Raw genomic sequence first — 26,018 nt, 5'->3', positions numbered from 1 at the left:
GGTTTTTGGTATTTTAACACGAAAACGTAAAATTCCCAGTCTTACATTAGGACCTAAACAGTAATAGGCAATCTGAAGACCTCCCGTGGCTTTCTTTTTTAATGTAAGGTGCAACATCTGTTATGGTCTCGCTAACATAATCCTGCATAGAATTTCCAGAATTGTATGCATTCACTGTCGTCAATACGGACCAAAAAATGAGGTTAATGACTTGTAACATAATCCTGTACGATAATATTAAAATACGGTACTAAATTTGTGTTAAGAAGGAGCAGTTTGGACCCCTGCCTGAAAGCCCAGTTACTCTACAGTGCCCTCAGGTGCCGAAAACCTGTTCGGCAGTACAATCGAAAAAATGTAAACATATAAACATCTAACCCTGGACATAATGTGGACGTTTTATAAGTGCGAACATTTGACGAAACTCGTTCCGTCTTCAAGCAGAGCTGTCGAAATGCGCTGTGTCTCCTTACAATTGTTGTGGCCACTCTCTGCTTTATGATTTTCCGAGATTCTCTAAATAATACCACCCGAATGCGATGCTAAGATGGTTCCTTATGCAAGTTCACCGCTGATCGCTTTTCCAGTACCGGTACGGTACTTACTCTAACTATCGCAATGACGGGGCGTTAACGCCAAGATCAATACGTGTGCCATAGCCGTCCTTTCGTGAGATACAGTTTATTAAGAAATGATTGATCGAGGATTTAGCGTTGATGGGACTGGAATTTCTGGACGGTTGATCCGAGAAATCGTTTCTTCGAGGAACGGATAATGCAGGATTTTTACAACGTGATTTAATTATGATGCTGGCGGGACCACGGAATTTGAACGCATATTCCAGGAAAACGTAGTTTCCGGGAACGGATAACCGAGGTTCCACTGTAATGAACAAGGTCAATAATAATTTTAGTATCTTGTTCTTTGTACAGTTTTGATTGTATTCATTTATATATGTACATCTAGGAAACAGATGGAGAGCAACGACTTACCATGCAAGCCTGCATGGATAGGATACACATAAAAGAAAATGTTGGGTCCAAAATTTTCGACAGCAGCCTTCGTCCATTTTTTTGGCTGTAATAGCTATATGCCTAATTGTCAGAAAACTGACTACTCTCTCCTCAGTTTCTGGAATCCAGAACTGGTGGAGGGGAGTATTCTATAATGTCCATACGAAGTCCCATCAACTACCAGCAAAAACTTTAGACATCATTCATTTCACCTATACCAGACTCTCCGCTACCCACAGCCTAGCAATAAAGATGAAATTTGGCCCTATAACCTAGCTGTCTACCAACAGACTTTTTTTGCACCCTAATTAGTAAAAGCTACCTCATCAAACCCGCCCACAACCGGATTGCCCATGCAATCTTCACCAAATTAATTTCTAACACTTGGTCACACCTTATTCATGCAATGTTTATCATCCTATCCTCTACTATTTCAACTGCCAAAGAATCAACATCCTGTTCCACCAGAAATTTCACATCTCTTCTACCTTACTACTCATCCTTAACAGGTATGAGAAGCAGAATAGACCAACAACATGTAAGTTGTACTCAATAATTTAAACATTTAAATAGGAAATTAAATGAGGCAGCTACAAATAAAACATATTATATACAGGGACTTAGTTCAAAAATAAAGGTTTGTAATATCTACACTGAAAAGTTATAGTCAATAGATATATAGGGTGTAATTCAAGAATGTAGTTAAATGGGATGAATATTCATATAAAGCTTTCTCTTTGTTTTGGTGTCTCCAATCCACTGGTACATGGGTCCTACACACTGCGATACATCCTGTACATAAAGTCAACACATATGTTAAAGGAGAAAGTGAAACATACCTGTTGTCAGAATGGACTAATTGATGTCGTTGCAGTAACTGCTTATGTTTGAAACCCTTTCCACATTTGTTGCAGACAAAACGTCGCCCATTGTTATGTTCAGCCTCTTTATGATAAATGACAGAGCTTGGATGGTTGAATAACTTTCCACAGATATCACAAGGGTAACCTTTCTCATTGCGTTGTTCCTGAAAATTAACACCTAAAACTTCAGTATCCAGTGATTCTCTCTAATGTATCAAGATTAACTATTTATATACAACTCACCTCATGAATTAGCATGTGGGCCTTAATGCTATTGTGGTAGGCAAAGGTCTTACCACAAACCTCACAAGAAAATGGCTTCTGGCCTTCATGGATGGCTTTAAGATGAACCTGAAAACAAAGCACTCAGTGCTACACTTACACGTGTACATTAAGATCTCCAAAAGGCAAGGTTTTTTGTTGGTGATAAAAATGTTGTTAACTTTATTCAAAACTGAGTTATATTTCTCAAAACCCAATATTATTTTTTACAATATACAAGTGGATCATTCCACATCAAATTGAACAAATCTAGAAACTTTCCATCACATCTCCAATTTGGAAAATATTTTTCCTGCATATAAAAGTAAAACCTCGATTATCCGTCCCTTGATTAACCGTTCTGTGGATTATCCGCTGCCAAAAAAAATCTCTATTTTTTTAAAAGCAATCTACAGTTGCTCCAAAACTGAATGAGCGTACTCTTGATGTCAACAACAACAATAATAATAACAACAACGTTATTGGTTTTACGTACCACTAACCACTCTGATGGCTTTCAAAGACAACGAGGTGCCGAAATTTTGTCTCACAGGAATTCTTTTACGTGCCAGTAAACCTACAGACACAAGGCTGGCGTATTTGAGCACCTTCAAATACCACCAGACTGAGCTAGGATCGAACCTGCCAAGTTGGGGTCACAAGGCCTTTGCCTCAACCATCTGAGCCACTCAACCCGGCTTTTGACATCAAGGTATCTTGATACAGTATTCTGTTTTGGAGCGACTGTATACTGACTCTCCGACTCCTGAGTCCACGATCATAATGTACAGTAACTACTGTACGGACACGCGCATAGACCAGCAATCGGCATTGGAGACATGACTTCGTACTTTTTTTACTACGTAATTTTATGTTGTGTAAAATTATTTAACTTTTAACTGTTATGAAAGAAGAGGGATGCTATTCAAATTCAACAGTCACAAACTTTATTATCCATTCCATTGTTGACGACCGTCGTGTGCCCTCTCCCAGCTCAGAGCGTAGAGTACGGTATGCTGGTCATTTCTACTTCAGAATGATACGTACAACTTATTTGGTAGCATGTAACTTTTCCAAGTACCGTTCATGGATCTTTCATATCATTCTCGGTCAAGGTTAAATATTTTCACTACAGGCTACTGCATTACAGCAGGCAATGGTATGTTAATAAACGGGGTTAAAAGTCAGGTTGTGAGTTTCACAAATAGGAAAAGTCCTCTCAGTTTTAATTACTGCGTTGATGGGGTAAAAGTTCCTTTTGGGGATCATTGTAAGTATCTAGGTGTTAGTATAAGGAAAGATCTTCATTGGGGTAATCATATAAATGGGATTGTAAATAAAGGGTACAGATCTCTGCACATGGTTATGAGGGTGTTTAGGGGTTGTAGTAAGGATGTAAAGGAGAGTGCATATAAGTCTCTGGTAAGACCCCAACTAGAGCATGGTTCCAGTGTATGGGACCCTCACCAGGATTACCTGATTCAAGAACTGGAAAAAATTCAAAGAAAAGCAGCTCGATTTGTTCTGGGTGATTTCTGACAAAAGAGTAGCGTTACAAAAATGTTGCAAAGTTTGGGCGAGAAGAATTGGGAGAAAGAAGACGAGCTGCTCGACTAAGTGGCATGTTACATGTTATTACATGTTATAAATCTCATTTTTGGTCCGTATTGAAAATTTACAGTTCAAAAATAATAAAGGTGTTCTTTAATCCACCTATTCAATACTTTAATTTCCACTTATATTGGTTACATAAACAGACTAACAGTTAAATGGGACATGTTCGCCCTTAATTTAGGGCATCTTCAACCTAAAAACAATCTTCAAGAGTACACCTTATATTAATATGGAAGCTAAAAGTTTAGCCAGTTACTAAAATTCAGTACATAAAAATGTGAAAAATGATACATTATACAAACATGTTAATGGAAACATTGTCAATAATTAAACCATAAACTATTTTGTCAGAGACTAAAACTTATTCCGTTAAAAATTCTAATTAAAATGGTTCATTTTAAATTGTTAGTGGAATACCAAAGTGACAATGACATAATGCCAATGACATGAAGGCGTGAATCACAAGCACAAAAATTAATATCATAAATACTACATGTTCAAGGCCGCTGATGAAATCATGAGCATAAGGTGAAACTGAAGCATCAGTTGAATTATTGCAGAAGGGGCCTTTACCACTGGTAGGCAATATTATTGTCTGAGACCTTGTCAGGAAAAGTCATTAGATTCTGGAAAATGTTCTATGTTTGTTGAAAGCTGTCATTTGCTACCTACTGTTGCGTTGGTAGCCGCCCTTCTGTTGGCTCTGAGCCTCGTATTATAACTGTTATAACAGTCATAACAGTTATCTGGTCTTTCTGTATGTGATTGTGTTGGGGAACATCTTGAAATACGAATGGAATGACGTTCAAAAGTAGGATTCTTATTGCTGTGCTTACAATATAATCTGAGTTCTTAAAATGCCTACTGCAAACAGTGGAACATACGCTAGGTTTCCACAGAGATCTCAGTCTATTTCCTTGACAACAAACTGCCAATCACCATTTAGTTTTAGGTTCCTCATCTTTCGGAAATTTGTGAAATGAAATACGATAATTATCATTTTGAGGTCTTTGATTTACAGTAAGGAATACTACAGGATACCACGTTTTTTTAAGTTTATCCGATGTTTGCATTGCGTAAATATGTCGTTAATTTCAGTCACTAAATTATAATCATCTGCACTAGCACAAGAAAGCTCATAAAGTACAAAAATACGTCTTGAGATGCTTGTGAATGTTTGAATAAGACTTCGCCCGCGGAATTTAATGACTAAGAAGAGCGCACCCAGCGGCAAAATGATGCATTTCACGAGCCCGAGCAGGAACCAGTTTCACGACCAGCGAGGCCTTGCATTTCCCAGCCTTGTATAGTAGTGTAAGCAACGGTATATACTTTAATTGTACAACCTTCCCCTCTAATAAGGTTTACTTTTTGTCCATGGCTTGGTGGCCATTACCTAGCCCCCGTCTCCAAAACCATGCCAATTAAACACACACTTGTCCTCAATGCCTCCCGTCTCATCTCAACCTACAGAAAAACCAAATAACTCTGTATCTCCATCAAGCAATCTCTGCCACCAAGTAAATGACTGTTTCAGTGCCCTCTCAGCCATCAACGGCCGCGCATCAACATCCAGCGAGCAATGCTGGAGTGGGGTAAGGGCCCACTATACTCTGGTCCAGTCTCCTTCTGAACGGCATGCCGGAACTCCATCCTTTCCGGCAAGGGCTGAGGTGCGGTAACTCAACCGCCTAACCACCCTGGAGCAGCATTACTATATCTGGTCTGTGGCGACCATCACCATGGCTACCCCTCTCATGGTAGCGGGAGAGGTGTATCCGAAGGTACTTGGGGGGGTGCAAAGGACACCACCCTGGTATCAGCAGCGATGGCCGATCTTGCCATCAAACTTGAACTTTATACCTCAGACCTCTACAACTTCTGGAAGACTTCAAGACGGGTTTTCAAAATAATTTCTCTAAAGTTAACTTTCAGCAAGAAATTTTCCGTATGTGAAATTCCCATATAAAATTTTCTTTAAGCAAATTTCCACAGTGTCACCCCAGGGAAGGACTTTTGGGGGGGGAGGTCTGTACAGGGAGGTACACCTCAACCTCGTGCTTTTAAATGAAGCGCCTTGAAGAACGCTATCTAACACAGAAAGTTTGCAACAACTATTTCAAGAAATTTGTACTTTTCTCCATAGATGTCTCTATTAAAAAACTGATGACATGCACTCTGGTGTAAAGTGGAACTACTAAAAATGTAAAGAAATTTTGTATTTATAGGTTTCCTAAACTGAATCGATTATTCTTTGTTTTTGATATTTCTAAGTTTGTAACACTTCTAACTCATCCCGCCAGCTTTGGAGTCTGGCCAATCAGAAATTTTGTGTGTTTAATTTTCAGCCAATCACATGCTTCTTGTAACTTTTTGATTGTCCAATAAAAAGTAAAGGGTGTGTCTGGACTTAGTCCAGAGCCTTCTCGAACCTTCCTCTCGGGTATAAAAGCTGACGCCTTTCGAGCTTATTTGCCTTATTGATCGTCGTGTTACTGAGTGTGTGTATTAAGAGACGAGGTGGAGCCTCATCCATCGGCAAGCAGAACATCAGCCAAAGTAATGGCCACCATTTTTCTAACTCTGTAGGTATCTCTGCCAGCTAATTCGATGGGAAGGTTTCCAATCTTTATAATGTAACTGTGAAATTCCAAAAATGTACATTTTTCTTTCTTCTCATGTAAAAGTTGAACTAGTCTATAGCACTTAACTAAAAACCGATGATAGAGAGGGCATTACCCTCTCGAATTCCCCTTCAATTTAATCTTGAGGTGACTATGATTTTGTAACAGTTTTCACTATTGTAAATTGTAACCTAACTTGTCCATCTAGCCACCTCAGTAGTTTGGGATTAGCCTCTGTGTCGTTGGGCCACGAGCCCAAGTAGGGTTTTAAGCTCTGATTTTAAGGAGCGCATGTTCCGCCTCCATAAATTTTTTGAGTTTTGGGCCGGTAATTGAACCTGTCATTTTCCACAAAGGCCCGGTAGAATGCGTACTCGATACCCCTGTATTATTTCTTTCACGTAAACTTAAAAGACAACTAATACGGTCTTGTAAATTGTAGGTTGTGCCTAGAGAGGCCTGAAGGTGTAAATTTTATTGAGTAAAGACGCACTAATCACAAGTGTAAAAGTTAAAGGCTGTTAGGGTTTGGGAGCGCAGTCTCCTTGGTAGAATTATAGAGCATAGAGGCTCTTTCTTGTAAGGTAAAAGATATTTGTGTAAATATTGAATGGTGCTTTTGGAAGGCCGTAACTTGTAACCTTCGGAACAAAAGGTGATTGTGAAAATTGTGTAATTTAAATATCCTGTAAAAGAAATTGGGAGACTCTTGTCCTTGACTAACTAAACGCAACAGTAGTGATGTAGGAACTTCTATAAATTGGGAGCTTGAAGCTCAAATTTTGTAACTAACCTTACTGGGTTTTTCTGGTTTTTTTTTTTTTTTTTTTTTTTTTTTTTGTACCAAACTAGCTCTGTACCTGAAATCTTGTTCTTTCTCCAAGTGAATAGTTTTGTTAAAATTTAATATCTGAAAAGAAATATAACCTTTATTTTTAAAGTTTTAAATTAATATTTGACTGTCGTAGATAGACTCATTCAAGCCAGCACCTTCTTTCACCTCTATGTTCCACGCAAATGTCGGTAACAGTTTCAATTACCCCCCCAAAAAAAAAACATACAATCAAGCAATGTACATCAAGTAAATGCCCCAAATGTGATCGAAAATATAATTCATTATAAACGAGGACACTAACAGTAACAACCATATCAATCAACACACAGAGAAAATAGCCATTGCTAGTGTTCATACAGACAGCAAGCTGTACAGTCCTAACTTCATCAAGCCTCATGTTCTATTATTACCTGCTGTTGTGAGGTGGTGGTGGTGGTGGTGGTGGTGATGATTATTGTTTTAAGAGGAAGTACAACTGGGCAACCATCCTCTATATAACACTAATCAGAGAGAAAAAATGGAAGGGATCCGACACTTCGAAAAATGAAGATATCGGCCAAAGGAAGACAAGGGCCACGAAGGGCGTGAAAATGAAAGACTCCCTAGCCCTCGCAAACCTAATAGCGTCGGGGTCTGAAAAGAACAAGAGTTGACCAAGGGAGGTCGGAGAGGATAGATGAAAGTGAGGAGTCTTGCACAAGTAAGTGGAAGCAATGCTAGGACTCAGCTGAGGTCCCTGTGTTCGTCATGCCACGGTCCAAAGTTCAGAGCCCCTGGGGCTCCTTTTAGTCACCTCTTACGATAGACAGGGGATAGCATGGGTGTTATTCTACCGCCCCCACCCACAGGGGAATGCTGTTGTGAAGGTAAAGAATAGTAATGGTTCATTTTGCACAGTTAGAACTCTTTTTGATCTTGACTGTGGCAGTCAAAACACAACCACAAAAGACATTTCTAACAAACTCAAGTTAAAATGCAATAATGTCAAATGCTCCTGCTTCTCTGCCAGTATTTATCTTGTTTTACATATATTTAATAAATGTTACAAAATCTTTGCTTTCTTTCTGTTCTGGCAATCTTACACTTGATAGTTTATCATACTGTCACAATACAGCAATAGTGTCCCCACTTGTAACTTGACTTTTCTACCTCCTTGATTTTAAGTCTCTTAATGATATTTTTTCTTTGAATTTTGGAGAAAAGCAAAATGGAGTCCAGAAACACAATGCAGGCGTTCTTACTATATTATAGTATTCATAATAGATTCAAATAATGTTATGCTGGAGATTCATGCAGAATCTATTAATTCTTATCTTTACTTAACTTTGTAAGTTTGTGACTATGCCCACTTTATCTTCATTAATTTCTGTGCCTGTTTTATCCTGCTTGATCGGTCGGTCGTAGTTTGATTACCGTTCAGCCGAACATTATGCTCTGAAGGTATTGCCATATTATTTCACCCGTTGCTTGGGTTTTGCCTATTTTCGATGTATCAGCACATTATGTGCATGTTTCTTATTTGTATGTATCACTTCAATGTTGTGGCACGATAAGGTCTATTCCAATATTGTTGGTGTAAGTGACATCTCCGTTTATACGTGCCTGGTATTTTGGATATCTTGTCGGGAATTTCATCGATGTCTTATGCTTGGTCCATCTTAAGGTCTGCAAGTCTGCTTACATGGCATTTATCATCAAAGCTGTTTTCTTGAGACATTGCGGTGGTTATGTACGTCATGGTTTAGCACATATCTAGTCTGGTAATTAGGGCCAATCAACGCTATTACCCCAACATTATTATACTGACTGACTTTGCATTTTGGTGCATTTCTACACGACACTTTCGATCTGTAAGATGCCTGATTTTGTATGTTTGTCATGCGGTTGAGTGGAATAGATCGTATTTTGGTACACAATGAAGCAGAAAGATTTCTTTCATTTTTAGTTTTTATTTTACTCTGGATTAATGTTTTATTTTACTGACCTGTCTTTACATCCCATTTATGTCTTGCTATTGTGCGACCTAGTGGTAACCTTATCCTTTACTTTTGGGCTTTTTTGGAGATAGCCATTTTATTTTTCTGTGTGAATCTTCGAAATAATCCCCTCGTATAACTATACACTGCTGAGATCAGCGATACATGTCCTGGAAACTTTGCAAGAAGGCTTCCTTTGGGATGGTGTTCAAAAGCTTCGTCACATTACGTTGGATGTCGGGAATATTGTCAAATCTCTTTCCTTTCAAAGTGAGTTTGAGTCGTGAGACAGGAAGAAGTCTGGAGTTTCGAGATCTGGCGAGTATGGGGGATGTTCAAGTTACACCACCTCCTTTTTTGCCATGAACTGTTTGACGATATTGGCTGTGTGTGGGCAAGCATTGTCATGGACAAAAAACCATGAACCTTATTGTGTGTACTGGGGTCGTACCCTACGTAGACGTTTCATGAAACGGGTGAAAATTTCAATTCCTTGTGGATAATGCCTTGACTATCGAGAAAGGTGATGAGCATCATTTTGATGAGTGACTTTTCGGCTCTGACCTCCTCCTGACGAGGGGATCCCGGAGAACGCCATTCCATGCTTTGCAGTTTTGTTTCAGGGTCGTACCTGAGATACCAGGTTTCATTCTCAGTGACAATAGAGTTCAAGAAATTTGGTGTCGCATCCGCCGTTTCAACAAAATCCTGTGAAGCCTCTAAATGTACCTGCTTTTGATCGTCAGTCAAGTGATGTGGCACAAGACAAGAAAACGTTTTCCTCTTACCTAACTTCTGGGTAACAATTTGTCGCACAGATTCACAGTTAATCTGCAGTTCATCCGCTATCATGCGCACAGTTAATCGCCAATCCTTCGTGATTAATGTCCTCACCTTCTCAATGTTTTCGTCACTGACAGCAGTCGCTGGTCTTCCGCTACAGGGGTTGTCAGAAACACTTTTTCGGCCTCCTTGAAAACAGGCGAACCACTCGTACACACACTTCAAGGACAGCGTGTGATCTTCACAAACACGTACCAGCATCGCAATGAGTTTCTTTCGGTGTCTTGCCAAGCTTAAAACATAACTGTACATTGATCTTTTGGTCGGTAATGTTCCTGTTCGCAGTTCAGAACCAACACTCTAAACACGCACTGCGTCAAACAGGTCTTACACGGCACACACACGATGCTCAACTGAACAACGTTGGGAGCAGGTGGTCAAAACCTGCTGCTACACAGTTGCAGCATTGTGTGTCGCCAGTGTTGCCAGATCGACCGTTCTGACTTCATTCACCGAACTTTATTGTCACAAGTTGTATATGGGATAACTGGCCCTGTATATAGATATCGTTTAAAATGGTTTCCTAAAGAACAGTGTGTTTCCAAGAAATATTGCTAAAAATATGTCATAACAACTTGGAGAGAATCATGTTAAATCAGGAAGGTTGTAACTGAGGAATAGTTAAAACCATCTCCGTTACATTATATTAGAGAAACTTATCTTGTAGTGAACCTCCATGCCATGATAGCTGACCAAGTGTGTTCCTGTTTTTGTTTCGTCATTTGTTTAATATAGATAAGTTTCTTGCCATTCAAAGGCATTCAGAATAATATAGACTCACACTCAGCACTAGGGTACTGTCCTCAAATTGAAGTGGAGTCAGTAATACTGTATTTCTCCGAATCCAAGACTTTTTTTCTCAGAATTTCATGCGAAAAATCAAGGGTCGTCTTGCATTCGCGATGTAACAATAATGAACACCACTAGCAGCTACCATGGTAACCATGCTGCTTACCATCACAAAACTCGACCTTCAATGTCTGCATCTTTATTATACATCACTAGCCACGGCGGTCGATTGTACAGTGCCTCTGTGTAACATCACTAGTTCTTTGGGAATTAGTGAAGAAAGAATGACATTCTACTAGCCTTTAAAAAAACATTTCTCATTTCTGTAGAATGGCATAAAAATATTAGGTCAACTCTCTTGAGCTAATTGCAACGTTGACCACAATGTACTTTCAAGCCCCAACTGCGCAGGAAGTGTTATTCGAACTGGAATAGCAAGGAAGTGACCCTTCGAATTCTTAGAAAGGCCCAGGTTACTCAGGGACAGAGTTATAATGCGTCTACTGTATCCAACGCTTAGTAAAAGTAACCATTTTAGAGGCAGCAGAAATATTTTCGTGACGGATCGTTGTATTGTAGACACACATGGAACAAGTATTGCTGCCAAATTTTAAACGGGTTCTTGTCGATATTATGATACCAATTTTAAGTTAATGGTTATTAAACACGTTGACATGAAGAATAATTGTGCAGCAAAAAGAAAATACAGCGTAACTAAAGCCAATGTTCGGTGTTAGTGTGAAGACAAAGATAGCTTTAAAAATGTGTGATCTACAAAAAAATTGCATTCAATGGCCTGCAACAAGGACGTTTTACAGAAGTCGAAGAAATTGTGAGGTATGTGCATGAAAAACGCAAGGACGGGATGGCCATACAACGGCGCACACAACCCGTCGACCCTCCCGGGTCTTTATTACACTGTACTCACTGGTTGCACCTGATGTGAAGTAAAAGTAACAGTTTTATAGACAACAGGAATCATTTCATGATGGATCGTTGTATTGTAGAGATACGTGGAACAAGTATTGCCAGCAAATTTTTAACGGGTTCTCTTTGATATTATGACACCAATTTTAAATGAATGGTTATAAATAAATAAAGAATAACTGTGCAGCCACAAGAAAATACGGCATAATTAAAGTCAATATTTGGCGTTAGCGTGGAGATAAAGGTAGTCTAAAAATGCGTACTGTACAAGAAAAGCATTCAATGGCCAGCAACGAGGAAGCTTTAAAGAAATCAAACATGAAATTGAGAGGTATGTGCGCGAAAAACGCGTGGTCGGCATGGCCCTAACACGAGATGCGATACAAATGCAGACTTGCGAAGAGGAATCCTCTGAACTTTCAAAGGCAGTATCAGATACTTCTAATGAAAATGTAGCATTTATATGGTACTTGCATGAGTTTATTTTATTTCTCAAATTAAATTTGAAATTTGTTATAAATAAAATTATGATTTCACAAAGCACTTTTCAAGCCCGATTTAATTTTTTGGTAGATTTGGAGATTTGGAGAAATACGGTATATGGTTTGTACTTGGTTACTGCAAAAAGTACAAGAAAGGTGAGAAGGTAAATGCACACAGTGAATCACACACTAATGTGTGCACCAGTTCTCGAATTAAATGGTATAGCTTCTGCTGTTTTGTGGCTTATTCATTCAAACTAAGGACATAACTCTCCAAGTCTCTAAACTATGCGCCAAAACAGAAACATTCTTTTGTCAGAAATTATCGAAGAAAATTCATATAAACCTTTTGCTGGCAAATCGAATTTTAAGTACACCTGTTCTGCTCCAATGTTTAACAGGACTAACTGTTCAGACAGCTTATTCACTTTTAAGGATCCAAGGCATACATTTTCTTCTGGCTTGCTTTACATTTCATTTTGCTACACGGCCCACTTAAGAGAGAGTCTGATAGTAAAACACAGAAAGGCACAGAAATACTTAGAAACTTTTTACTAGGAAATTGAATTTTAAGTACACTTGCTGACTCCATTATTTTATAGGACTAACCGTTTAGGTAGGGTATTCACTTTTAAGGGTCCTAGACATACATTTTCCTATGACTTGCTTCACATTTTATTTCCCTACAGTGTCCCCTTAAGATAAACTGCAATAGTAAGTAGCCTATATGTTAACCATGGGCTCCTGTTGTATGCTTACCAAATATGAGCACAGTCCATCAAGAAGTGTTTACATGAAAGAAACCAAGAAAAAGAAATCAAGGATAAAGATCCGCCAAATTATAACAAAACATTTTTTTCTCAAGAACTATTAGAGATACTCAGAAAATTCATATACACTTTTTCCTTGCAAATTGAATTTCAGGTACACTTGGTGCGCTCCATTGTTCAATAGGACTAACCATTCAATTCAATTCAATTTTAAGGATCCCAAGCATATGTTTTGCCTCAAACTGCTTCACATTTTCTTTCGCTACATGGCCCACTTAAAAAGACAGTATGATAATAAATAGCCTGTGTGTTAACCAAAAGGCATTAGCTATAAGCTTGCAACATTTGAGCTCCATCACTAGTTTTTATGTGAAAAAAGGAAAAAAAATCACAGAAAGCAAACACAAACATACGAATTTTGACATTTATTTTTACTGTCATTTTTTCATTTAAGCCACGGTTCTCATGGGTATCTTTTGATATTCCGGGACGATATATAGTCTACGTAACCAAGAATGGTCTTATCTTTCAAATGGCAGTTTCTGAGATTACCTGTTTCATATAAACAAACTCAGTATCTTTATATGTTAGTATAGAAGTATAATTGACTGACATTTACCTCATGGCTCTGTTTTGTCTGGAAGGTTTTATCACACTGATCACATGGGTATCGATTCTTAGTTGACAGCTCCAGGATATCTTTCCCATCTTCTAGTCCTTCAATAATACCTACAAAAAACACTCAACTTTAGTCTACAGTATATCATTCAACAATAAGTATCTGCAATATGCAATGATTCTGACTAATGACAGATTATTGGTCTGTGACAGCAGGACCAGAGCAACAAGTGTGCAAAGTTCAACTATTGCCATATTGTGCAAAAGCAGTATGTGATGAATTACATCTGATCAGTAGGGCAATTAGTGGTGGTAAAAATTCTGCAACATTCAAACCACTTGGGGAAGAAACAAGTGATTAAAATGTTAATTGTACTAATTTGCAATAAAGAAATATTTATGCATTACTTTGTGGTTTCAATTTCAAGTTGGAATTCACTAGCCAATGCACCTCCTCCACTCACTAGAACTTCCCCTATATCCCATATCCTCCCTTCACCAGTTTCCAGAAATCTATACATTCAGTTGCTATTGAAATGAACATCAATTCTAATAATCTTTACGACAGTGCTTCCATCGGAGAAGTAAAATTTTGTTTCCCTAGCAATGCTATTATCAGGCACAAAAACATTCTCACCACTCTCTCACAATTCTTCTAGTTGTTCTTTAAAAAAAAAAAAGAGTAACGTATACTGTATTTATTCAATTATAAGCCAAAACCAATTGTAATCGACCCCGATAAGCCGAAACCAATTGTAACTGACCCCCAAGAAGCCAGAATTTCTTTTTTTTAATTAATGAAGCACACAAAGCATAAGGAATAAGTTTTCTGCCATTTAATTTTTTAGTCAGTCATTGCCACCAGGTGATTCAGATTCGTTGTCACATTTCTTTATCACTGTCTTCATATAGAGCATCATCTATGCCATCAAGCGCATTTCAGAACAAACATTTCTTAAATGCATGACCAATGATATTTTATGTAATTTTTGGAGATAATGCTAGAATTTCAAAGGCTTCAGTTAGTAGAATTTAGCAGTTTCTGCATCGATAGCATCCATAAGACTATTTGTATTTCCTTCAGTAGAAGAATTTCAACCGATTATCCACGACTCCTATGAAATATGCCGTTTTGCTGATGTTTTAGGAACAACAGCTAGTATACTCGCAAGAATCCAATCACCTGGAGGCAATAGAATGCTGCAACTGGGATACTTTTTCTATTAATTTCAAGTGATTAATAATCCTAACCTCCAAATCAGGGAGTAGTTCTGCCCAGGTTCTGTGAACGACATAATATTTTATAACGCCCATATCCGAGTATGGTCTGAAATTGGGACAAATCACAAAGGGATACTGATGGTTTCCAGTTCTTAGTTGGGGATTGTGATTCAAATGCTGACACAATCTGTTTCTGTCGATTTCAAGCGCCATGCTTTACAGCTGTATTTTTAAAAATTGCATCGGACCACGCTCTAAAACAGCTTGTATCTGCCACTGCCTTCTAGATTCAAACTGTACGAAACTCTCACAAGAAAAAGTCTGAAGAAATGCAAGAATCTTAAAATGTTATATTTTGAACATAGTGTTAACAAAAAACTTCTTAATATACATTTAACAAATGTTGATGAAATCGGGCCTGAATCTATGACGACAAAAACTTATTTATAGGGAACTTTTTCCTATTGTGTTGATAAAGGCTGTCGTCTTCTTCACCGGCCATACAGCGATTCTAAGCTGAGGGGAATTTTTTGAACTAAGAAAGAAGAGAAAGATGGGCTTACAAATGGGTAAATACAGTACTTGTTCATCGTTACTGAGTACAGCAACAACTGTTTATCAGAAAGCTGCTCAAAGAGTGTACAATACAACAGAAAGAATATAACACTCCACAGGAAAAATAACATATCATCGTCGTGCCTCAAAATACAGTTATGTGATAGTGTTGCCGGAGAAATACTGACCTGCAGCATATGTATAATTTAAGAATGAAAATTTGATGTAATTCATAAAATACTGAACGTTTCTGGCCAGAGTTCAAAGCTGAAACAGATCCTACAGGGTTTTTTCTATGCGCAATGACAATATATTAACATGCGAAACATTATGGTTTGGATAATAATTACACTGCCATATTCAAACAATTGGCAACACTCTTTTACTGGTATTTTTCACACTACACACACTCTTACTAATCTTTCTTCTCCTCCTATACTGTATGTATTGTATCTTGTATCCCTCTTGCTCCTTCTCTCAATGGTCGATGTTATTTCAAAATATTTTCACATACTTTTAACTATGGGAAGACACATGAATGGGCAGGTTATCAGTCACACAATATCCTAGTAGACTGTGTAAATACTTCCTTGCTCTCATTTTTGTTTATATCCTTCCACTGTCATACACTATTGCACCTTTCAGCATTGTCTCCAAGCCTCTGGGAATTAACTACGAACTTACACTCCTCTATTTGCAATTAGCTCAGTGGCCTCATTTAGTTTGAATTCACACTATTCACACGTTATGCTGAGAGAAGTAATTTACTTGCCATCCTGTAAATGGAGGTTCCCAATGGAAAACTGGTGGAAATTTGCTGCTTTGGGAAATTAGTGTTACATAATAATAATATTGGCTTTACGTCCCACTAACTACCTTTTTACAGTTTTCGGAGATGCCGAGGTGCCGGAATTTAGTCCCACAGAAGTTCTTTTATGTGCCAGTAAATCTACCGACACAGGCTGATGTATTTGAGCACCTTCAAATACCACCGGACTAAGCCAGGATCAAACCTGCCAAGTTGGAGTCGGAAGGCTAGCGCCTCAATCGTCTGAGCCACTCAACCCAGCAGAGTATTACATCTTCTGGTTAAATCTTGATTGAGTTTGCTAATAAATACCTTGCAAACAGTCAGGTTCCTTATCTATGGGATATGAGGGGTCATTCCTAAGGAATTAGCTTGGCTCGTATTTATGAAGAAACAATTTAAAAATTTTCAAAAATGGTTGTTGTTATTAGATATATTTTATTGAAGTATACATCTATTTTTTGTTCCAATTCCCTTGAAAATCATTTTGAAAGCAAAGAAAGTACCATATTTACTTGCATATCAACTGCATCCCTAATTTTTGACTGAAATATTTGCATAAGTTTTTGCGCTGATTAAGAGGCACACATCCAATTTAAGGGCTTGCTGCAAGAATGCGCATCTGCTGTAACAAAACGGAAAGGGTCACTGCTGCGCACAGTCTGAACTCAACCATTTAGGAGCCTTTTTTTTTTTTTTGCTAGTTGTTTTACGTCGCACCGACACAGATACGTCTTATGGCGACGATGGGACAGGAAAGGGCTAGGAGTGGGAAGGAAGCGGCCGTGGCCTTAATTAAGGTACAGCCCCGGCATTTGCCTGGTGTGAAAATGGGAAACTACGGAAAACCATTTCCAGGGCTCCCGACAGTGGGGTTCGAACCTACTATCTCCTGAATACTGGATACTGGCCGCACTTAAGCGACTGCAGCTATTGAGCTCGGTCATTGTGGAGCTTGTCTGTAAATATTTATCATGGGGAAAGTTAACAGTTACACAGTTTCATTCAAGCTAAAAGTGATGAAATTCACAGAAGAAAACGGTGACAAGAGAACCTGGCCACGAATTCTCTGTTCATGAAAAACGAGTAAAGAATTGGAGATAGAAGCATGTGGATTTAAAGAACACTGGTTCATCCAGGCGTGCATTTCATGAGCTAAAACAGGGCACGTTCCCGAGTCCTGAGGAAGCATTGCTGGAATGAGCAAGAGAGATGCAGAACAACTGTAGTGATTCACATGAAATATTACAATTAAAAGTACAGAAAATTGCACAATCCCACGATATTTCAGAAAACTTATTGAAGACAAGGCGTGGTTGGGTAGACTCAGTTTATGTGGCGTAATAATCTGTCATTGCAGAGGAAAACATCGTTGTGGCAAAAACTGCCTAGACTACTCTGATGAAATTGGAGAGATTCATAAGCATGTGATCATGTTAAGGTAGCAGAACTCATATCTCCTCTTGCAGAGCAGCAATGCTGACCAAACTGCTGTGCATTCTGACATGCCCAGGAACACTACTACTTCTGAAAAGAGAGCGGCAAGCATTCTAATTAAAACTACCGGCAACGAAAAGTTATATTGTGCGGTGATGTTGACCATTACTGCAGATGGCTGTAAATTATCTCCGTACTTTATATTTAAACGCAAAACATTACCGAAGAAAATCACATTCCCGTCTGGTATTCACGTACACATTCAGGTAAAAGGCTGGATGGACAAGAAAATGATGTGCAACTTGATATATGCAGTGTGGCAGCAAAGACCTGGTGCACTGCTCTGAACGCAGGCCTTACCTGTGCTGGACAGGTTTAAAGGTCAACTTGTTGATGCTGTGAAGCAAGAGCTCAGAGTTAATAAAACCAATCTTGCTGTGATTTTGGGTGGTCTAACATCGATCTTGTAACCTTTGGACATGTCTGTGAACAAGCCATCTGAAGACCATTTGCAGTGAAAGTATTCAGACTGGATGGTTGCTGGAAACAACGAATATATATCCAGTGGTAAGTTGAAGTGTCTAGGGTTAACATAACTGAAGTGACTGTCTCCAAAAGCTTCATGAAAACTGGAGTTTCCAATGCACTTTATGCGCTGATGATGCTATACGGACTGATGGAAATGGGAATGATTCATAATGTAACATAGACATCGACAAAAGTGAAATTTGCCACTCTGCTAATGATTCAGAGTAAACTTTCATAAGCAGTGTTTTTAATGACATAAGCATTTTTTCTTCCAAGTTTATAAATGTACACAATCTAGCCTCTCTGCATGTGAAAAGCCTACAGTGTGTGTGAATTATGACTGGAATATAAACTAATAGAGAGCCTCCATGTAAAGTTTCAATCTTTCTTTGTTTTTGTAAGTTTGTAAATAAGTTAATATCTATTGAATGTATCTGGTAAAATATTTTCATGAAGAAAGTTCAATAATGTTACAGGCTTTATGTCCCACCAACTACTTTAACAGTTTTCGGAGATGCAGACGTGCTGGAATTTAGGCCTGCAGGAGTTATTTTATGTGCTGGCCACAAGGCTGACGTATTTGAGCACCTTCAATTACCACCAGACTCTGCCAGGATTGAACTTGCCAAGTTGAGGTCAGAAGGCCAGTGCCTCAACCGTCAGCCACTTAACCTGGCTGAGGAGAGTTGAACAACACAGGTAACATTACTCATTTCATACAGTATGCATTACCGTGCTATTGATTACTTTTGTGCGTTACTGACAATTAGTATAGTATTAGTAACGTGGTAATCGTAAATACATGATGCACCACCAGCTCAGCAAGTGGATCCGATTGAGCTTGCAGTGGCCTTCATGATAACGTACGATGGCGTGAAAAAGCAAAGGATGAATCAAAGATCAGGCACATACAAACCAGGTGATGTAAGAACACAGCGTGCACGTCTACTAGTTCATCAGGCTGACTAAAATTTTAACATCAGTTTTTCAGTTTAGAAAAATAAATCTATGATTGAAGTTAATTACACTCGCCTTTTGTCGTAATATACAAGTAAGCTGGTCAAAACAAGTTGTCCTTCGAGCATGTTTCGAGTAATGTTTTAAGTTTAGACTATTATTTCAGCATATAATGAGGTTATTATTTTTTTAAAGGCACGTAGTAACTTGTTTCAAGTAACTGGACTAAACGAATGCAGGCTGGATATTATAAAATGGGAATTAATATTCCTACAACAGTCTGACATTGTCATCCGTAATAAGACCATGAAATTCCATTACAGCCTTCAGTGAAGTTGTACTGAAATCACGCGCAATATTTAGCATGCTTAATTTGACAGTGGATGTACCAGTCTCAGCCTGTTATAATGTTGTATTAGTGTAATGCCGTACTGGCAACAGTGTGGCATCTCTTTGTTGTTATATATATACTAGAGATGGGTATAGTGATACTGCTGACCATTTTGAAACGGCAGAGTGAATTGCTTTGAAGCAGTGTGTCAACCCACGGCGCACTTTTGCCTCGGACTGAAAGACAAGCAGTACCTGAACAGTGTCCTGTGATGGCATGGCAAAGTAGCGTGTCAACACACAGTGCACTTCTGCCTCGGACTGCAAGAGAAGATGTTCCTATACGCAGTACCTGGACAAGGTTTCACGATGGCACAGTGAAGCAGTGTGTTGAAACATGGCGCACTTCTGTCTCAGACTGAAAGACAAGCAGTACCTGGACAACGTCTCGTGATGGCACAGTGAAGCAGTGTGTTGAAACATGGCGCACTTCCATCTCGGACTACAAGAGATGTGCGGTGAAACATGTATCATGCTTCATAGCTCAGTTCAGTTCACTGAATAAACTGTTCAATGTTCTTATAACGATAAAATATGAGGTTCATGAAATACTTAATGAGCAAATGTACAAAATACCTAACAAAGTCATGTACAAAGAGCTAGAACCCATTACAGATACTATGCGTAAGAGGAGACTGGGATTTTTTGGACATATCATGAGGATGCAGGATTCGAGACTTCTGAAACAACTAGTACAACACAATCTCGTCTCAAAAAAATACCACAACAGGATGTAAATGGATCAGAGAAGTAAGAGAGGATCTGAAGGAAATAGGCCTTACAACAGAAGACACCACAAATAAGATAAAATTGAATACAAAACTCAAGAATACAAACCTCCGCTTTACCCTTACACAAAACAAACCAACAACATGCACATTTTCAACTGAGGAAAGGGCACGAAGATCGGAGCGTCTGAAGAAGTACTGGGAGGACCGCAAAGCCCGAACAATCCCTTCAAAGAGACCTGAACGACGGACTGACTAAAGTGATCCTATGTGGTCATAAAATAATAATAATAATAATAAGAAGAAGAAGAAGTGGAAGAAGAAGAAGAAGAAATAGATGATGTACAGTATAATAGTACTAGTATATTATGCGTTTTCTTCTTCACTAAATGATCAGATTGTTACTGAAAGTGATCAGTTTTACAGTTAAAAGCGCGCTAAAGCAGTAACTAATTTGAAGAAGTATAAAATGATTAATGAAATTTAAGGAGTTCAAAAATAGGCATTCTATGTACAATAACAAACTTAACCTAATCCAGTTACAAAAGCACAGTAAAATATTAGTCTAAGTAAATGAACTAACTTGAATAATTATAAAATGATTAATAAAATTCAAGAAGAGTTGAAAATCAGAATTTTACGTACATTAACAAAAATAAACTAAACTAGCTACAAAAACATAGCAAGATAGTTAATAAACCAAATGAACTCATTTGAATAATTATAAAATGAGAAATTAAGTCTAAGAAGAGTCCTAGGTTGGTATTATATGTAAAAGTAACAATTTAACCTAATCGAGTTTTAAAATCTACTTCAAATTGAAGTTCAAAAACATAATTGTCAAAAATTTTGCACTTGACAAACGAGGGCGTCGTTCTGTTATAGTACTGTATGACCCTGCATTGAAAACAATGTCCTTTTCCTGTGTAAAACAAAGATCTTACAGTGCGAAGTACATGGTTCTTTTAGTAACTTGAATCCCAGTTCGGAATATGAAGACTCAATTAACGAGTGTAGGTTCATCTTCACGGTAATGTCACACGGAATGTTTCTATTGAGGCTGTTTTGATGCATCAATGTAGCTGACATGTATGGAACAACTATTGTTTCTGTTCACACAACATAACACACGAAGCAATCTCACTGCTTCGAAACAGTGAAGAGTTGATGTGACGAGGCATCAAGATAGTTGACAGCGCTGGCTGTGTTTCGAAGCATAAACACACTAGCCAATTCTACTGTAATATACACCTCTCTGATAATAGTTTCAATGGCTACAATATGCCCCGAAGTCTTTTAAAAATGTTGCCTGAAAACATTTTGCATAATAGCTGCACCCCCTATTTAGGGACATTAAAACTAGCATTAAATACATGGCCGATATGCGAGTAAATACGGCATCTCATAACTTACATAAATCATGAAAGTTTTATAGATGCATAAACTATTAAAAATCTTGTAATTAAATAGTTATGTTTATCCCACTCAAATTCAGTCTTACCTTCTCCTGCATGGCCAGTGGTGGTCTGATGAAGCTCAAAATGTTCTCTACTAGTAAATCTCTTATTGCAAGTGCTGCATTCAAATTTAACTCCTTTATGGTAGCTCCTGGCAAAAAACAAATGATAAAGATATAGTTCAGTACTGAAGATGTAATTTTCTGAATGCAGAAGGCTCTTAGTCCAACACTATGTGACACTAACTTGTGCATAAGCAAGCGTCCTTTATGCTGAAATCCACGACCACAAACTTCGCACTGGAAGCGGTGTTTCCGTCGCTTTCCTCGTGGACGTCCACGACCTTTACTTTTGTTGACAATTACTAGCTCACCCAAGTCTTGACCATCTTGATTCTCCAGATGACCAATCACCTCAGCACCTGTAATTATCTTGGGATGTACCATGCTTCACAATGTGCAAGTCATAAACTAAAAATGAACAAAATATTGTTCCCACCTTCTGGACCATCCTGTTCGGAGATGATCATTTTCTCATCTACATCTTCCTCTTCTACCTCATCTTGTTCATCTTCATCAATTACTCCCTCTTCTCTAAATATTCTCTCCAATTCCTTTCCCTGAACAGCTTCCATGAACCTGCAAGCATATTAATATGACACACAAACTAAACATATTGTTTCACCTTTTGTAGTCCAGAGAACAAAACAAACTCTCTCAGGCATTTGCACAAGGATTGTCCAGGGTTCTATACTTCATGCAAAGGATGGAAAACTCAAATTCAACTGAACTTGTCAATAACTGTAAATAGCAGTTTGATAAATTTAGTAAACCTTCCTACCTCTCCAAGTATCGATTTTAGTTTTAAAGACCCTGATAACCTGTCACAATACTACAGGAATGGAAATATTTCTAAAAAAGGAGAGGGAGAAGAACTAGAGGCCAGCCTTGAGTTAGACAGAATGACTACAGGAATGTCTATTAAAGACAGATACAGTAAGAGAGCTGCATGAGGAATGGTGCAAAGAAGAATGACATGGAGGTTTTTGGTACATTATCTTACACAGAGGCAGTTGGGAACAGGGAACTGAAGAAGCAGAACAGAAAATTACAACAAACCATCATAATGATCCATATCAGAAAAACAATTTCAAATTCATCAAGGCAGTGCAGTAAAATCTCTCCTCTTCAGAAAGATACAAAGAACAAAATAATCTGAATACCCATATAACTACTCCAAAGATATCAAAATGATTATGTACCTGTATTAATTCTTAAGTGATCAAAAGTAAGGTTGGGGGAAATGTAATGCAGCCAAATATAATTCATACCGCTGTGGAGCTTTCCGTTTCCGGCGACGCCTTCCATCAGCATCTTCTTCCATTTCTTCCACTTCCTGAATATCCTCCTTGGCTGGTTCTTCTTCCCTTTGTTCCACAACTGGCTCCACATGCGTTTTTTTAGGTCGACCTCTTTTACGACGGGGTTTCTCTAAGCCTTCCATCTTTAATGCCATCTCATGGTCCGCAGAATACAAAGTTCCATCCGCCATTACTAAAAGAGAATCACAATACAATAGAATATCAAACAGAACTCTGGTGCAAAAGAAAAAAACATCAGCATGAATGAAGAAATAGCAACATCATAAAATGACCAAACCAGAACACACTTTATTTCAACATGCTATGGGGAATGTACAAGTGACGAGGTTCAGAGCACTCTAGAAGACTTCCCTGAGTTACCACACTCTCTAGCGCTGCGAGTTGCTAATGCAAATAGTGAGCAAGGAGCGATCATCGAGAGATATTTTCATTTATGATGGATTAAAGCCTTAAATTTCATATCCAGAAGGGAATCAGATAATACCACAAAAGAGCATGCTATTTCAAATGATATTACGTGTGTTAAATAACAAAAGTTTTTCTTTCGATATGCTTTATGTCACATCAACATAGGTAGCTCTTATAAGAGATGACGGGATAGGAAAAGGCTAGAATTGGGAAGGAAACGACTGTGGCCTTCATTATGGTACAGCTCCAGCATTTACTTGGTGTGGAAAAAGATTTGCGAGGCTGAGTGGCTCAGACGGTTGAAGCACTGGCCTTCTGAACCCAACATGGCAGGTTCGATCCTGACTCAGTCCGGTAGTATTTGAAGGTGCTCAAATATGTCAGCCTCGTGTCAGCAGATTCACTGGCACGTAAAAGAACTTCCACAGGACTAAATTCTGGCACCTCGGCGTCTCCGAAAACCGTACGAGTAGTTAGTGGGACATAAAGCCAAGAACACTGTTGTTGTTATTTATTTACACTGTTTACGCCCACATTGGAGCACCAAAATCGAACCTTATACAACAAAGTCTTCAAAGAATAAGTTCAGCTTTTAACACTTGACAACTTTTTCCTTTCCCAGAACTTTTTCATTCTGGATGATCTTGCGGCCCGTTCTTCTGCAAACATAACATACTGCTTACGCTGCGATACTTTTAGTGACAGTCTTGTGTACTTGTTATTTAGAATCCATTTCTCTTCTCTATTTTCAATGGGATCTTCAGTAATTTTCAATTCATCTAAATACATTTGGATTTCTTTAAACCATGTGTTTTTTTTGTTTTACTATTCCGAAAGAAATCAAAAAGTTGTTTCAAGAATCTAGTATATGGTAAGCAGTATATGTGTCCGAACCTCCCGAAGGTATCACCACCTTGACAAAGGCAAAATATATTTTGCCGGGTGTTCGGAGGCTTGCGTGTTCAAATGATCCTTAGAGCTATGCCGGCGGGAGCACATGCTCCTGATAGGGCCACCCAAGCCGGACAGGTCTAAGGTGATGATGTAGACTAAGAGTGATACCCTGGTCCTCCAGGTTGGGGGTTGGGCGTACGGTTAATTCCCCTACCTCGTAAAAAGACAAACGTTACGGATACCTTACGACATACTACAGGAAAAGTGGATAACTTGGTGAGGACTCAGCAAGAAAAATGGCTTAAGAGAAGGAAAAATGAGATCATAGTAGCAGCGCAGAATATAAGGACCTTAAAGAGACCTGGCAAGTTGAAGGAATTAAGGAATGAACTGGATAAGTATGGAGTGAAAATAGCAGCATTGCATGAACTAAGATGGAAGGGGCAAGGGATGATAATGTCTGGTCAACATATCCTGATGTACATTGGAGGAGAAGAAGGCAGTAATGGCACAGGATTCCTCATACAAAAGTCTGTAAAGCAAAGCGTGAACAACTTTACTGCAATCAACGATAGGATATGCTCTTTGAGACTTAAGGCAAAATTCTTCAATGTTAAAATGTTTTGTGTGTATGCCCATACAGAAGAGGCAGAAGAGGAGGAAAAAGATGCATTTTACACCAAATTGGAGAATGAAATTAACAAAGTTCAAAGACATGACATGAAAATGATCCTTGGAGACCTAAATGCAAAGATTTGAAGAGAAGAGACGAATAAACATATAGCAGGGGAAAAAAGCTTGCACGAAGTCAGTAATGATAATGGTTTGAGACTTATTGACTATGCGAATGGGAAGCAGATGATAATTAAAAGTACTTGGCACCTGCGGAAAAACAAAGGAGACATGGATATCACCAGATAGTGTAACAAAAAATCAAATAGACCATGTTATCATAGACAGGCGGCATGCATCAGACATCATGGATGTTAGAAGTTGCAAAGGTGCTGATGCTGATTCAGACCATTATCTTGGAAGAATAAAATACAGACAAAAATTGACTTGGCAAAGAATGAAAGAGTAAGAAGAAAGACAAAGCATAATGTAGAGAGTCTGAAAAATGAGGAATTGCAAGAAAAATACAAGAAGAAAATAGCAGAATCTTTGGAAATAAGAAAGGAGTTATGGGAGAAAGGAGAAGTGGAAAGTAAGTGGGAGATACTGAGAACAACTATCAGTGAAGTTGCAGATGATACTTTGGGGAAGAAGGAACGTGTAAAGAGAGCAGAATGGTTTGATGAAGAATGCTTAACACTAATTCAAGAGAGGAATGAAGCTAGGAAAAGAATGCTTCAAAGGAGGACAAGGCAAGCAGTGTAAGAGTACAGAGAGAAGCGGAGAAGAGCCGATATGTAGATCCAAAAAGAGAGCTTTCGAGAGAAATAGAATCGAAGAACTGGATGAAATGAAGGATAGAAATGTGGTAGGAAAGTTTTATGAGAGAACAAAAGATCTTAAGAGAAGATTGCAACCAAGAGATGTTTTAAGGACGAGGATAGAAACCTCATCTGTGACAAAAGCAAAGTGCTCAAAAGATGGCAGGAGTATTTTTACCAGGTACTCCATGGAAATAATGAGGAAG

General features: G+C 38.5%; 1 protein-coding gene across 4 annotated transcripts in view; it reads right to left on the bottom strand.

Moving 5' to 3' along the window:
• Nucleotides 1-26,018, bottom strand: part of LOC136857648 (zinc finger protein 431) — a 187,147-nt gene that overhangs the window by 79,311 nt on the left and 81,818 nt on the right. For all 4 annotated transcript variants that reach the window (XM_067136465.2, XM_067136466.2, XM_067136467.2 and 1 more), the window contains 7 exons: nucleotides 23,027-23,249; nucleotides 22,195-22,334; nucleotides 21,943-22,117; nucleotides 21,741-21,847; nucleotides 13,617-13,726; nucleotides 2,120-2,227; nucleotides 1,853-2,040 (listed from right to left, as the gene is read on the bottom strand). In XM_067136465.2, coding sequence (XP_066992566.2) covers nucleotides 1,853-2,040; nucleotides 2,120-2,227; nucleotides 13,617-13,726; nucleotides 21,741-21,847; nucleotides 21,943-22,117; nucleotides 22,195-22,334; nucleotides 23,027-23,249 — 1,051 coding nt within the window. The remainder of the gene's footprint in view (nucleotides 1-1,852; nucleotides 2,041-2,119; nucleotides 2,228-13,616; nucleotides 13,727-21,740; nucleotides 21,848-21,942; nucleotides 22,118-22,194; nucleotides 22,335-23,026; nucleotides 23,250-26,018) is intronic.

Source organism: Anabrus simplex, chromosome 1, assembly GCF_040414725.1.
Source record: "Anabrus simplex isolate iqAnaSimp1 chromosome 1, ASM4041472v1, whole genome shotgun sequence".
In the NCBI taxonomy this organism is placed as follows: Eukaryota; Metazoa; Arthropoda; class Insecta; order Orthoptera; family Tettigoniidae; genus Anabrus; species Anabrus simplex.
Note: the sequence above shows the minus strand (reverse complement) of the source record. Positions and strands in the feature narration are given on the sequence as shown.